The sequence below is a fragment of the Chaetura pelagica genome, unplaced genomic scaffold (assembly GCF_000747805.2).
Source record: "Chaetura pelagica isolate M959 unplaced genomic scaffold, ChaPel_1.0 scaffold512, whole genome shotgun sequence".
NCBI lineage: Eukaryota > Metazoa > Chordata > Aves > Apodiformes > Apodidae > Chaetura > Chaetura pelagica.
Window position 1 is genome coordinate 492,582 of NW_009952482.1, and position 15,988 is coordinate 508,569.

Consider the following 15,988-nt stretch of genomic DNA (forward strand, 5'->3'; position numbering starts at 1 on the left):
CTCCTTTCATCTTCCAGAGAGGGAGATAAAAGGAGTGGCAGGTCTAAAGTCAGCATAAAGCCACTGTAGGGATCTAGAAGCATCTCCAGTGGTTGGCTTTGTGTTGCAAGTGAATTTACATTCCAGTCACCTAAACGTGAGTTGCTTCTGGGACACCTGGGATTTTTTGCCAAGGGGCAGGGAAGGAATTGCTCTTCAGGCCTCTCCTAGGATGGGAACACTGCCCCAGCTTAAAGCAAGGCAGCAGCAGCACTGCAAGTGAAGTACAAAGTCGCCACCACATTTTGCAAAATGTTGAGGTTCATCAGGCTGAATTAAATAGGTTAATGATATTGGCAACAGTAGCATGCAGTTAGACATTTGGTTTCACAGGGTGAAGCAAAGAACTAGGAGAGTGTATTGTTTCTCATTGCCTTTAAAAATGCTAATATTATGTGGTTCAAATGCTGAACTTCTGGATTTTGAGGGGCAAAGATCCCCTTCATAGGTGACCTTCCTGATATATTTCCCTTCTGAAGATTGGATCTTCAGAAGAGCCACAGAGAAGGTATGAAACTTGAACTTTTCTCTGGAAACTGCGGTTGGGGAGAGGGTAGAGGAAGGAAAGGAAACAAAACAAATCCTCTCAAAGATCTCAGATCACCCTCCTCCACTTGTCTTTTTAATTATTGTCTTTGAGAATCTGAGTCTGTAAGGATTTTTCTCTCCCCTGCCACTTTTCTTTATACAATTTTGTGGCTGTTGATCCTTTGTAGACTTAAGATCCCATGCCCAGAGGTTATCTTTTAGCATCACTGTAATGCAAAAAGCCAGGATAGGACAGAATTAAAGAATGAAAATTATCTTGAAAATAATTTTTTTAAAAGGATTTGCAAGATCTGAAAGACTTTTAGTATTTGGAGTCACAGATTAATAATTTTGAACTCTTTCTTTTTTATTTTTCTATTGCCATACATAGCATGAAGAATTCTTGAAATGCACCTGGACAATTTTGTATCTAGTTTGGGTCACAGTTGCAAAAAATGCATTATCTGTTGTCTGTGACCTATGTGTTTAGATCTTATTCTTGCTCTCATCCTCTTTTTAAATTACAGATTCAATCTAAAGGCCAAAATTATGCATGAGGATGGACTCTTAGCTATTCTCACTTACATGTATGCAAAAAACTACTGACCTGTAGATGCAAAGAAACTGCCAGCCAATACTTGTAATCTAGCACTTTGCATCAGCAGTAAATATAATTTTAAAATAATGGTTTAATTTGCTTTTTTAAAATCACATTTGGAGTCTAATTAGACTCCAGAGGAGTCTCCAGGTTGCCCAGAAAAATTGCTGTGTGACTACATCATGAAGAATATTATGTCCATTGGAACACAGGAGATGTTATGGTGATTTCTGTCAGATTCGATTTTGACAAGTCTATTTTTAATCTTGCAGTTTGACATACAGCTTTTAAGGAGCACGTATCCTTTGCATACTAAATCCTCTGATATGGCTCCTTTGAGAACTGAATTTTAATGCATGTCCTTGGAACAAGGAGTTTATTCTTGCACAGATAGATCATTGTCAGTGGGTGCAAATGAAGAAGATAAGACTTTTGAAAGGGTTTTTTTGATGCTTATCTCATGATTGCAGCTGAAGTGAGAGATATATATGGTGCCTTACAACTTCATCAACTAGCTTTAAAGTCCTCAACTACTAACGATGAAACAGAAGTATAAGCTGTTCAAGAGAAGAACAGGATGTTCTCCCTAGAGAAGAACACTGCAGATCTCTAAGCTTTTCTTTATTGGAGTTTTTCTGTGGAAGGAAACCTTGATATCATATACTTTTTGGACTCTTTGAAGTTGTTTTGTTTGCTTATATGGGAGACATTTTATGCACCATACTTGAGTTGGCTCAAACTACGACAGCCAGAGTTGTTTTTCAACAATACAACTGCTCCCATGCCCTACTGAAAAATCACCGCTATGAACTCCAGCTGTTTAAAGTTGGGCCTTTTGCCCAAGCTGGTCGCTGGTAGCCATGCTAAAGAGGGGAGAAACTATTTACAGCTGTCCCTCTGATTACAGAAAGTGTCTAGAGACATGCTCTGAGCTGTGATAGCTCATGCAGCTCAGAGCAGCCCCAAGTGAATCTCACCACCAAAGTACTGTGAGGACAGGTGCTGGGGCTGGTTGGCTGTGCTGGCTGGACTGAGCCTCTCAGCTGTGGTTCTCTCACCTTGGCCTGTTTGCAATTCACAGGCAGTGTCTCTGCACCCTGCCCCAGAAACCTGCTGGTAGCAAGCGCTGCTCACGCTGACAGCACTGGCTTGGCCCAGAGGTGATGGTTACTGACAGGTCCATTCAGAGCTGCAGCCAGAGGCAGTGGCATTCCCTTGGCCCAGTGGTACCAAGGCTGCAGCTCAGACAGCGTTTGCATACCGTGACTTTGCCTGCTTAAGGGTTTTGTGTCAAATAATTGCTCAGTACAGTAGAGTAGCTGTGCCGGGAGCAGAGGCTGTGGCATTCCCAGGGCAGTCTCCGTGCCACACCATGTCCTGCTCCCAGCCCAGCTCCCTGGGCCTCTATCCCTGCTGTACAAGGTGGCACAGGCCAAAGGCTCCAGCCCCATGCAGGGGCGCCCAGCACTCCTCTGGGGAAACACAGGTGCCCTGGCAAGCCAAAGGGGGTATACATCTAGCTGAAAAAATACAAGTATATCCAATAAATTATGTTAAAAATAGCTATAAAATGAATTTAGCAGGTCGCATGAAGTCAGTCCTTTCATCTACACCAATATCCATCTTCCCTCCTACCACCTTCTGGCTGCAGCTATATGGTGAGTTTAGTATTCACCTCCTCCAAGAACAGCTTCCCTACTCCCCCTCACCCTTTTCCTAAAGAGCAGAGAGGCGTTTTACTGCCCTTCCCTTCAGTCCTGTTACCCACAGCTTCTAGAGAGCAGGAGAGGACAGTGCTAAAACTGGTTGGTTTTCAGTGGTGGTGTTTTTTTGCTGCAGTGGTGGTGGGTGGGCTGGGGCGGGGGTGCCCTGAGCGCAGCGTGTGCGCCTCGTAGCCCTGAGTGAACCTCATCCGTCTGGTGTGGGTAACAAGGCACCGGCTGGGCTCTGCCGGCGTGGGCGTGTTCCGAGGGGGAAGGAATGGTATCAAAGAGAGCGGCGTCGTATTTTTACTGCCGGTGTTACCCATCGTATCTAGACTAAACCTCAAATTGGTTCATCCCAGTGCACTGTGATTATGTCTTCTTTTTCCCTGTGGACAGAAGAATGCAACCGTTCGGCATTTTATGCGTGGTTTGCATCTGCTGGGTAATTTTCTTCTTCCCTTTTCAAATATTCCTTTCCCCCTCCCGCCCCCCATATTTTGCAATGTTTTGCATTTATCAAGGAAGAATTTCTGATTAAGTATAATTTAGCTTTTATCTTAAGGACCACATTTCTGTACAGCATAACTTTTCAGTGAGGCTTGTATTAGTGATTCCTTGTCCCAGGGAAAATGTAAAATAAATTACACATTTCTAGTGATACAAAGGAGGAAATAAATAAAGGGTATAAAAGTGTAAATACATTACTAAGCTAACCAGGATAAATATTTAGATGTATTAAATGAAAATTAATAATATGGTTTTGAAAGACTGGAGAGAGCTTTAAATATAATAGATTTTTAAAGTCATATCTACTGATTTTAGCACACAAGATAAATACATCCTGTAAGAAAAAAAAAAAAAAAGGAGGGATGAACCTTTGAATTTTAAACATTCTGAATATATTATATATGTTCACAGTGGGACTGTTTAATAACTGATAGACTTTGATAGAAGCAAGTGGTTAACTGGCTGGCAACAATTCTGACTCAATTTTTTCTCCTATCAGTCTACATCTTAAATATATTAAATAATGTGTGAGGACACAAATAAAACCAAACGGTTTGCATGTCGGGACTGCTGCTGGCTGGATTAATGTCCCACATGCACGGTAGCTTAAGAGGAGTGGCTTCTTTGGCCACCCATCCAAATCATTATAAAATCACATTTGCCATAATTTACACTGCTTCAGTGGCACATGGATATGTCTTTGGCATCTGCCCAACCAATTTTCTACTCCAGACTCAGTAAGCAAAAATCATTCTGCAGCTCAGTATCCGTCATCTAACCTTGCAGATACACTAATAATAACACTGACCACTAAAACTTTTCTTAATGAGGAACTGAATGAATATTGTTTTCTTGGAACATTTATTTCTTAAAACTATTTCTATCAATCTTTAATTATTTTAAATATAACTAAGTTTTCCATAACTAAGAATAGAGATCCTCTTAGACTGGATTCCAAAAAAGCAGATCAGACTTAAAAGGAAGAATAATAATGTTCAAGTATCTGAAAGAAAAATACCATTTACTCTTTGAATGAATGTGTTGTTCTTAAGGAACAATAATAAAGCAAATAATATTGAACTGAGAACAGTATATAATCTAGTGCTTAAAAATTCAATAATCTTGAGAATTCAAGAGCTTTATCTCATTTCTGAATGCATCTTCCTCTTCCTAATTTATTTTTCTTTGCTTGATTGGATTTCTTAGAGATGAGATAACATCTGTGTAGGACTTCTGACACAAAATAGCCCTTGTGAATGTTAAGTATTATTAATAAAAACTCAGATAACTCTCTAAAACAAGATGGCCCTAAAACATTTCACATTTAATCAGCAAAATTTATCTGATGTTCTGCTTTGTGAACAGCATTAAGGAAAAGAAAAAAATGTAATAGCTGCAGGAATGAAGGATGTATGTGAACACCTGACCTTCCATTAGTACATGCACAATGCCCTGAACTGAAAATGAGAATGCCTGTGCTGTGCAGATTACAAATAGCAGCTGTGACGTTTTCTAAAACTTCAGTACAAATGAAAATGGAGCTCTGATCATAAAATATTATGCTTATATTATTTTCTCATTTTTAGTCATCTTTCCTCCCTTTCAATATGTAACTCCTGTCAATCTCTTTTGCAACCTTATTGATACAGGCATCAGTCCTCTACACTTGCTGACATCTTCAGTTGTCTTTTCTTTCACTCCCTTATTTCCAATTTGAACTGTAATTTTAGAGTACTTTATTTTCTTGCTTCTCAGCAAGGAACTGTGAGTTTATACCAGTGTTTATTTTAATTCATTGCCGTAATTATTTATTAAAAATGTTTGGCATTAGATAATACATTTTATTGATTTTTTTTTAATTGATCTCTTAACTGCCATGCTACATAGATTGACCAAATTCACTGTACAAAAAAAGCCACAACAGCATGTACAGTAAATCTACTCTCTGTCCAGAGTTTGTCCACCTATGACAAGAATCAGAGTAGAGGGAGACTGTTGGGAGAGCAGAAGCACTAATGAAGCAATATTTGCATTACATTAATAAGGGTGTATCAGTGGCCTAACTTTTGGCAAGACTTGGTAGGCAAAGAGCTTGGCTAGAAACATGATTTCATCATGGAAGGCTGCAGCAGCACCTTGCCTGCTGCCAGTAGATGTTGTGACTATCCCATCAAGTGCACTTGCCTTCACATCCTTTCATGTCATTGTGGCCACAAGCAGTCACATGACAGTCCCGGGTTGGTTTCATGGTTTATGGTAACAGACCTGCACCTTGCTTGTTTAATCACCAGTGCAGTTTTAACCTGGCCACAGAGTTACTTTTCTGTGAAATTATCCATTATACCTGCCATGGAGTTTTTGTTGACTTCTGTGCTAACTTTATGGCATTTGCTGAAAGAAAGGCAATACCTAATCCTGTATAAAATATATTTTATTCAAGTTTCTGAGTGTGCTGCTACTGATAGGCACTGCTTAAACACTGCTCCAGAGCTGTGCACTGCACAGCCACAGATTTTCCAGTCCACTACTGGAAGCCTGATTTAGTGTATTGTTAATCCATCACCATGGCTGTTGGTCTTACGCTGATGATTTTCCCCCTGATACTATGTGACTATTCAAGGAATTAGTATTTCTCTTTTATTCTTTTTGCTCCATTGTCAAGATGTCTTGACATGCTGCTCTGCCTCTTAAAACAAAGATAAGTAGCCCAGCATCAATTAAATCAAAACCTTCACTTACCATGGGGTGTGAGAGCTCTGCAGCAAAACTAGAGGAAAAAAAAAAAAAAATTAAGCGAAGGGATGATTGTTACTTTCTAACGTAGTGTCAGCAAAACCCAAGACATTAAAAATAAGCCATTGGGGGGAGTTTCCTTCCTAAATGAAAATGTACACTATGTTTCTTTGAAAGAAGGGGAAAAAAAAAAAAAAAAAGTGAAGTGAAAAAGTCTTCATTATGTGAATATTAGGGTTACATTTGTTCTGTGAAACATTCTTTTACATTGCTACATTGTATTGTTAGTCTCTCCTTTGTACTGAGGTAAGTGAATGGAACAACCATTTCCAGTACTTGGAAAGTTACCGCACTTTCTTCAGCCCTTTAAACTTCGTTATTTTGTCAGTTTCCACTAATGAAGTAAAGATTCAGGTGTTTATGTGACTGCATCAAGGTGTCTAAGCAACTGCTGGAAATTCGGTAGAGCACAAGAAAGCCTCTCTCAATCTAATTCAAATAGCATAGAGGAACATGTGGAACCTCTACAGAAAAGCACTCAAGGTGTAGTCCTTTTCTTTCCCTCTCCCAGGTAAATTAATTCTGAATCCACTTTGAGCATCCAAATATATTTACAAAAATTATAGAAAATTAGAATGATATTGTAATTACGTTTAGCATTTTTCAGATTAGATTTTGCTGTGACCACATACACACCTGTAACAAAGTCATGATGGCTCCATTTTTTGAAGGTTAAAATTAAGAAATTACTAAGTAATTTGAATAGATTTCATGATCTTTGCTAGGTCTCTGGTGGCTGCACCAGAGAACTGGTTCGTGCCACTGTTTCAAAGCATAATCTTTCATGTCAGTGTCAGGCTAGATTTTGTAGAATGGTTAGAATTTACCGTGTTGTGCATTTTGTTCTGCCACCTTATTGTTGCAGTGCAGTCCAAGTTCCTGAAAGTCCTCAGTAAGTATGCTAGTGCAAAAAATAAGTGATCCCAAGTTAGTTGCTGCCCTTAAGGTATCCAAGCAGTGTGTGCATTGAGCAGCCATAGTGTACCTGTCAGCTTATGCAGATGGGCAGCTGCAGAATGGGAAAAGAACATGGCACTCAGCTCGCTAAGAAACCCCGTCTGAAAGTGCTCACTCAAAAGGCCCACAGAAATGCCATTTAAAAGTCATTGCACTCTGATGAAAACAACATAGTCTGACAAATAAAGCTGGGAAATTTTCAGGAGAGTAGAACTGCCCTTTCCATGGTGAGACCACCCTGGTCGGTAGATATTTTACTTTTATGTTATTGTATGATAGCTCTATAGCGCCATTGCTGAAGATGTCTTATCAATAGACAGTTTATATTGTGCTTTGTTCATTAGACTTTGAGAATTAACTTTCCCTAAGAGCTTCTGAGGCTTTGGCAGTTAATGATGGGAAAACTAGCACTTGAAACGTTGGCCTGGATAAGTGACCTGAGAGACCAATATCATCCCACTTTATCTGTCTTTGATCATTTGAAACTAATGTGCAGAAAGTCTAATTAGAAGAGGACAGCTGAACAATTAATTAATAGGGGAGTAAGTACCATGTTTTTCTCCTTGGCAGGATGACATCTTCATGCAGTGTGAAGTAATATAGGCTGTGACAGTGTGGTGGTAGCTTGCTAACAGTTGGACTTGGTCAAAGTCTCAGTCCATCAGATGTACATTCATGCTCATCTGGCTCTGAGCTTTCACACTGGCCAAAACAAGTAAATGCAGATTCTGTTAAAATGGACAACTCTGATGTTAGTAACTCCTAATATGTCCTCTACTCCATCTTGAGGTTTAAGCCAAGTTCTCTCAGGGCCTGAGGGAGACTGTCATGGATCAGTGTAAACAGGAAACTGGTTGCCTAAAGAAGGCAGCTCAGTCAGTGTAGGGTTTTCTACATATTGCTGCTATTGTGGGCTCCACAATTAATTGAAGGCCGGTGTAGTAAGAAGAAGCTGGTAAGACACTGTCTGATAGAGGTCTGCAAGTAGCATTGCTCAGCAGTTAGACGGTAGCATAACCCTGCTGTTGATATTCAAGCAGCTTTATCAAGGTGCTCTTGTATGGAATGCACAGGTATTTATTGTTTGACTAACATTTTGAGAACTCAGTTACAAAGATTATAGCCTTAAAATTGAGAATAAAAGCAACTGAACAGTTTTGGGTATTTGTGGACAGAAGGATTTTGGCTAAAGGTAAATTTAGTTCTTCATAGAGCACTGAAATTCAAGCACAACTTCTTTGTAGGACTCACCTTGCCCCAGTGCTAATAAAGGAGAAAACTGAGAGAATTTGGTACATGTGAAAGCTTGACAGATGGACAGCCTTAGAGAACAGGAGGCTTTTTTATTCTTAAAGCCTTTACTGCAGAGACATCTGAAATGGCATCTCCTGTATGAAAGCCCGCCAGTGTGTGCCACAGCCCTGATCTGAAGGGACCACTTCTGTTGCAGGAGGCGAACATAATTCAGCCTGCAGACACGCTCGCTTCTTGGCCCCTTATGGAGACTGACAACAAGGGTTCCAATTAGTGCCAGCTGCAGCCTGTGACAATTTTAAAGATTGACTTTCACACCATGCCAGACCTTTAAAAGAAAGAAGAACATTTATATAAAACACAATTTGCTTTGACAGTAATTTTCTGTATGCTATTGTTGAAGTTATTTATGTTCCTATCAGAGTATCTTTTCTCTCAGCTGTGTTTCTGCTGCGGTTTGATCCTGCAGTGCAATAATAATCCCCTGCTTATATCTTTTATACATTATGTGGCAACGGTCATTTCAAGCATCCGTTACTTGCACAGTTTTTAGGGCTTAGACATTCAAAAAGGAATCCTATGAAATTCCCAGGTTTTTATGCACATTGCTTCTGCTGCTGCATGTCCTCACATATTTAATGGCAGACTTAAATTTCAAGGACCTTGTGAAGCGGCAGCGCTATTCAAATTAAACTCTAGGGTTCAGGAGTTCACAAGGTGAAGTTGCTTGGATGTCAGGATTATTTCGCTACATCGACAGTGAGGCTAAGAGCAGGTAATACTATTAACAGCAGTGGAAGAAGCAGCCACTAGCTTTCCAAATCTTAGTGTGATCCCTCTGCCTTCTGCTACCAGAGATTCCCATGCACTTTTCCTATCTCCAAAAATAGGACCTGAACACCATCTTTGTGCTCTCTGTTCTGTCATCCCTGGAAAAACAACAGCAAACAACAACAAAAAACCAGCATCTAACCTGATGCTTCCATTAATCTCTTAGGTTGGTCCTCATGTGTCCGCATGCAAAGCAAGACCCCATGTCTCATCTTCTATATCTACATATCATACAGTGTTATCCTTCCTCTTCAAAGTGGGACCCCACACCTCCCATCTGTGGTAGTGTGCCTTATTTAATGAGCCTCCTGCTACATTTCTTGCCTGCTGCACTTCTGCAACTGTCTTCTGGGATAGAGTTGGGAGTGTAATGCCATGCATGGCATACCCTGCCTTGCCTGCATAGTGTGATGGAAGGAACGCCCATCTCTAGCTGTGTATAGATCTTCAGAGAGACTTCTTGAAGATCAGTGTAACCAAATGAACAGACAGAGACTGAAATCCCACTGCCACACTTCAAGCATTTCTTGTGCCATACATCACAGAATCACAGAATAGTGATGGTTGGTAAGAACCTCTGAGATCAGTGAGTCCAACCATCAGCAAAAAACAACAAAACAAAATCTAAAACCAAAACCAAAGCAAACCAAAACAAAAAACATACAAAACACCACCCAACCCCCCCCTACAAACAAAACCCCAAACAAGCACAAACACCACACACACTCTACATAATAACACCCACACAAAAAACAACCCTACTATTTTGGCTGCTAGAGCATGCCCTGAAGTTCCACATCTACGCATTCCTTGAATACCTCCAAGGATGGTGACTCCACCACCTCCCTGGGCAGGCCGTTCCAGTGCCTGATCACTCTTTCAGTAAAGAAATTCTTCCTAATGTCCAGCCTAAACCTCCCCTGCCACAACTTCAGACCATTTCCTCTGGTCCTGTCGTTATTCACTAGGGAGAAGAGGCCAAAACCCACCTCCCTACAACCTCCTTTCAAGGTAGTTGTAGAGAGCAATGAGGTTTCCTCTCAGCCTCCTCTTCTCCAAACTAAACATCCCTAGTTCCCTCAGCTGCTCCTTGTATGACTTGTTCTCTAGGCCCTTCACCAGCTTGGTAGCTCTTCTCTGGACATGCTTCAGCACCTCAGTGTCCTTCTTGTAGTGAGGGGCCCAGAGCTGCACACAGCACTCGAGCTGTGGCTTCACCAGTGCCGAGTTCAGGGGCACGATCACCTCCCTGCTCCTGCTGGCCATGCAGGATGTGGTGCAGGCCTGATACAAGCCAGGATGCTGTTGGCCTTGGCCACCAGGGCACACTGCTGGCTCATGTTGAGCCAGCTGTCCACCAGCACCCCCAGGTCCTTTTCTGCTGGGAAGCTCTCCAGCCACTCTTCTTCAAGCCTGTAGGATTGCGTGGGGGGTTTGTGACTGAAATGCAGGACTCAGCATTTGGCCTTATTGAACCTCATACAAATGCCTTGGCCCATCGACCCAGCCTGTCCATGTCTCTCAGCAGAGCCTCCCTGCCCTCAAGCAGATCAACACTCCACCCTAGTTTAGCGTCATCTGCAAAGTTTCTGAGGGTGCACTCAATCCCCTCAGCCAGATCATTAATTGATAAAGATACTGAAGAAGACTGGTCCCTGAGGGACACCACTGGTGACCAGCCACCAACTAGATTTGACCCCATTTACCACAACTCTCTTGGCCCAGCCATCCAGCCAATTTTTAAGCAGTTTTTATATTGGCAACCTCTTGAGAAAATACAATTTTCTGTGTTCCCTTAAAAATTGTCTGGAAAGTATCCTCCTCCTAGACTTGGAGAAGTCAGATTCCACCTGTTGCTAAAACAACATTGATCTATGGGTAGATATAATCAGAAGAGATCCGCCCACAGCAGCATGGCTTCCAGCCTGGTTTAATCTATTGTACCTCTCAGTTAGAAGCTACTGAGTCATGGAAGCGCTCCCTGAGGTTTGTGTGCTGTGGTGATGCCTTTGGAAACAGAGGAGGTAGAGCTCCAAACACCATGGCTCTTGCGGGAGGAGTTCTCTGGTGCAGAGGAGATGGACTCCTTGGGCTTTTAGCTTGTGTGTTTGTGTTTGCATAGCCCTGCTCCTGTGACAAAAATAGCCTTGGGGAAAGGCATCATCTTTTTAAAGCCTCTCTCCCCCTGTTCCTCTGCCTTGTTCCATGGGTGTAAATGAATACTGAGTTTGATTGCTAGCTTATCAAGATTCCTCTATGCCCCTCAGGTAGGTTGGCATCACTGGAGGACCTGGAGACACACTATTGGGGGCTGCCTGAGAACAGTGGAGGATGAGGCAACACAGGGTTAAGGTGGTCTACTGTGTCCCACCAAGGTCCTTCCAGAAGAAGTCTCCATTGGAAGTAAATCTAGGCAGATATCTAGGGCAAACTGTTCTTTTCCACAGCAGCTGTGGCTCATGATAAAAGTCTGGAGAAGTGAAATTTAGAGCTTTCCAAGATGAAGATAACTACTATAGAACAGGTTTTATGTAAAAAAATGTACATACATCTCAAATAAAAATGTTCCTTCTGAAGTAATTCAAAGTGTACTACAATAGAGTAACTGTGCAAACATTCTTTGTTATTACTGCCTTTATCTTCATAATAATGAAAGACATTCCACTGTGTAATAATTTTTCTCTAGCCTAGATGCTAGAATTTGAAGATGAGTTCCACTTTCCTTAGCTTTAAGTAGGCCATTTGAAGTGATCTGTTACATTTTGCAGTTAGTTTTTGACCCATTGATTTCCATTTCCTTACTTCAAAAATGCAGTGTGAAGCATACTGCAAATCATGGCATCACGCTCCTGAACTGTGAAATTCAGACCTTTCTCATCAATAGCAAAACTCAAAGCGAAACAGAGGATCCTGAAATAGCAGAGAACAAAGCACTTCAAAACAAGAGTTTCAGAATTTGGTGTTTGGTGTGAGTGAAACAGATATAAATTATAGTTAAGAGAAAGATTTTTCTTAATTGTATTCCCTGTAAATGATATGATTTCTTATATGTCAATTCCTAATTCATTCATCTTTACTGGGAGAGTTGCCTAGTATTCCTCTAGTATGCAAGATTGCTAAAAGCTTTTATATTAGCTTGAACGATTTTCCATTTTCCATTCTTAAGAGCCAGTACAGGTAATTATATATATATATATATACACATATATATTTGTACTCTTTATTCATATGCTATATTTGCTGTAGAATGCATACAGAGGACAGAGAGCTCACTTTTTCCATATGACTCAGATACTGGGAGTCTCCCCATGTCCTTCATCTGCCCTCTCAACCCTCTTTTTCAGCTAGAAAGAAAGCAAGAGAAAGTGATTTCCAGTTGCAAATTCAGAGATTAAGTCAATGGCTGGCATTGTGGCTGAATGTTAATGCCTCGTGTAGCCTTAGATGCACGATACTTAATAATACAACTTTAACCTTTAAAGTGTGCTATAATTTGATTCTCAAACCATCTGTATTCTCTCGTTGTTACAGCCTAAGTAGCTGTAAGTAAGGAGTAAGGAGAATGGAAAAATATAATCATCACGTGTGGCACAGGGAGGGACAGAGAGATGAATCACTGGAATTCCAATTGCACTTCTCAGATTTTAGGCTTTTTCTCAACATTTGATTTCAATGTCAGGAAATTCAAGAAACATGATGATCTTTTATTGCGGTGGTGGTAGTAGCTAGGCAGATGGCAAAGCACCCAGAATGTTTGCAGCTGTTGTCCAAGCATGGAGTTGTGGATGTTTCATCTTCAGTGACTCTAAAAGAGTATGTAGACTTAAAAGAGAAGTAATTCAGTTGTGCTTAAGTGAGTATGAAAGGTAATAAAATATCTGTAATACATACTATTTCTTTTTTCCTTAGTCACATTCTGAAAGTGTTGTTTTTTTAGCTTTTTGTTTAAAATGAGCTCTTGTTAGTCTAGGATGAATCTTGCCTACACTGGCACTTGGACAGGCTTAATCCAAGAATAATGAAGAGTTGAAAAACATTTTCAAGATAAGGTGATTCTCTTTTTTAAAGGCAACTCTCTAGGTAGCTGGCACACAGGAGGCACGGGTGGTAGTAATTTATGTTGCTTGAAAACACAAATCAGTGTGTTGACAGTAATGGAAGAGGTCCAGTGGGCATGGAGTTGCTATCCCAGGGTTGCAGTTTAACCCATAACTAAGAACCATGGGCTTTTCTGTCTACTTGTATGCCTAGATTAATACAGCAGTGACAGACTGCATAGATGTGGGTAGCATAGGTGTGACTGTGAGATTATTGAAATAAATTACATTTCTTACAATGCATTTTCAACTTCCCAAAAATGTGGTAGGTAGAACAGAAAAACAAATAGAGGGAATCCTGTTGTTAGCCAAAACAGAATGGAGGTTGTATTTTTTTTTAAACAACAAGCTATGAACTCTTCAAGAATAGCAATGGAGTTTAATGAGGTATAATTGTGGAGATTCCAAAAAATGCAGCCTACAGGCATTAAAAATTAACTGGAAGTTTTCAGAAATGTGAACATTGTAAATAAAGTTTGTATCCTGATGGAATAAATAGTTTCTGGAGTTTAACTTTGGGACATGTTTTATTGAAATGAAAATGATTGTGGCAAATTCCTTGAAGTAGTTATATATCTTCATTATATTATATAATATATATTATATAACTTATATTATAATCTAATAACATATAAAAATACGTTTTATATAATATGTAACATATAATATATATTCTATATTATATAATATCTTCATTAACAACATTAATGGTGGCATTGAGAGCACCCTCACCACATTTGCTGATGACACCCAGCTGGGTGGTGCAGTGGATATGCCAGAGTCCCTCCTTCAGTCTCTCCTTTTGAAAAGTCTACCTATATGCTTTTAGCGTAATGATACAAATGTCTAATAAGAGGAGTAAAAATTGAAGCTGAACACATTTTTATTGGGGCTTATTTGACCAGACCTTGCCTCTTGCCTGACTGAGGGCTTTGATAGAAGTAGAACTTGCAATCCCATTTGGCCTTCAGAGATGTGCTGGCTTAATCAAATATAGCCTGACTTCCCAAACCAATTTGCTGACTGGGTCTTCAGTCTCTGTTTTCTTTGCTTTTTGTTTCAAGTTGCCTATCAGTGGTGTGAATTTTAGTTAGTTCTGCTAAGCAGATCGGACATGCCGATATCAGTTACACTTAAGTAAGCCAGGCAATAAAGCACATCAACAATTAGTTGTACTTGAAGCGCAGAAAATCAACTCTATCTCAATAAAATAGCAGTTGACCTATTTTTTTAATATTGCCCTCAGCAGCCATCTGACCAACAATTTAATACAAGAGGTATTGGCCCTTCTTCTTCCATTTTTCCCTTATTTTTCCCCAGTTATCCCTCACCCCCAGCTGCCCCTCAGCAGTCAAAATATACACTTGTCATTTGTCTAGATCACTTGATAATATCAAGATTTCTAATAATTTTTTATCTTTATCCTGTAAATCATTTGGGTTTTCTTAGAGCTGCTTATACGTTTTCCGTTTACTACTTTCATCCTAAAGAGCTGTTTAATTTTAAAGAAAAACCTTTATTTAACAATCTTGTGAAAACAAGAAGAAATCTAACAGGGCTATTCACCAAAGATTAGTCTTTTTCCACCCATTTAAAAAAGATGAGCTATAGAAGAAATGGGGACTAAATTTGATCCTAATTTTTGTTTCAAAAAGACTGCTGTCTTCAGATAAATTTGGCATTAAGTGTTCAAGAGCTAGATAGTAAATTGACTTGCATTTGTAAAGTAGGTGAAGGAAAGTCATGGTCTGCAGATGCTGAACTGATAGGATTAATCAAATGTTCTTTCATTCTTGCTGGAGAGAATCATTATTGCAGCATGCAGGTGTCTCTGATGAAGCAAATATTAAATAGTATAAACTGTAAAGTTAATTCAATTCTATTTCTTAGATTGGAAAAAACATTTTTTTTAATATCCATTGGTATTTTGGTATTTTATTAACCTCTGTAATTCTCTGCTATGTGATTATAATAAACATTTTGCTATATTACTACAGTTTTCTCTATTAAAAAAAGCTGGTTATCTGTAGTGAATAAAAATGTTAATCTTTACTTGATTTTACTTTTTTTTTTCTTTTCATAGAAGCTGCAAAGAATCAATCCTCCTTACTGTTGTTCAACCTTACCCTGTAAGTATCATCAGCGTTTTCTGAATTAGTTTCCTAGCAACATAGCAGCTTTTTTTCCTGCCTATATTCTGTCTCTACCATATTTGTGCAATAAAAAGAAATAAGTGAGATAAGGGCTGTGACTTTTAAAGGGGATGTTTAAGACTGCAGTACTGCATCCTGCCCTCAAAGACTGCATTAGCAAGTTAAATAATAACAGTAACTTTAAATTCATACCAGGAGATAACTAGAGCAGGACGCTGAGTTCTTCTTCAATTTCTGCTCTTTGCAGCTCCTGGTTTTCTGTTGATTCTGCCTCAGTCCCACAGAGTTAAGCTGCTACATCAAACCGGCTGCACTTTTATGCAAGGGAAGGCCCTGACTCCATGTCCAGCTCAGGGTGTGTGAAGGCAAGGGGAGAGAACGGAGAGACAGGCAATGGCTTGAGGCTGGCTTGAAGGGACTGGTAGAATCACAGAATCATGGAATCTTACAGTGGTTTGGGTTGGAAGGGACCTTAAAGATCATCTAGTTCCAACCTCCCTGCATGGGCAGGGACACCTCCTGCTG

General features: G+C 40.0%; 1 protein-coding gene across 1 annotated transcript in view; it reads left to right on the forward strand.

The window, feature by feature from the left end:
• Window positions 1-15,988, forward strand: part of FRMPD4 (FERM and PDZ domain containing 4) — a 114,305-nt gene that overhangs the window by 67,019 nt on the left and 31,298 nt on the right. The window contains exon 4 of the mRNA XM_010008788.1: window positions 15,394-15,439. Coding sequence (XP_010007090.1) covers window positions 15,394-15,439 — 46 coding nt within the window. The remainder of the gene's footprint in view (window positions 1-15,393; window positions 15,440-15,988) is intronic.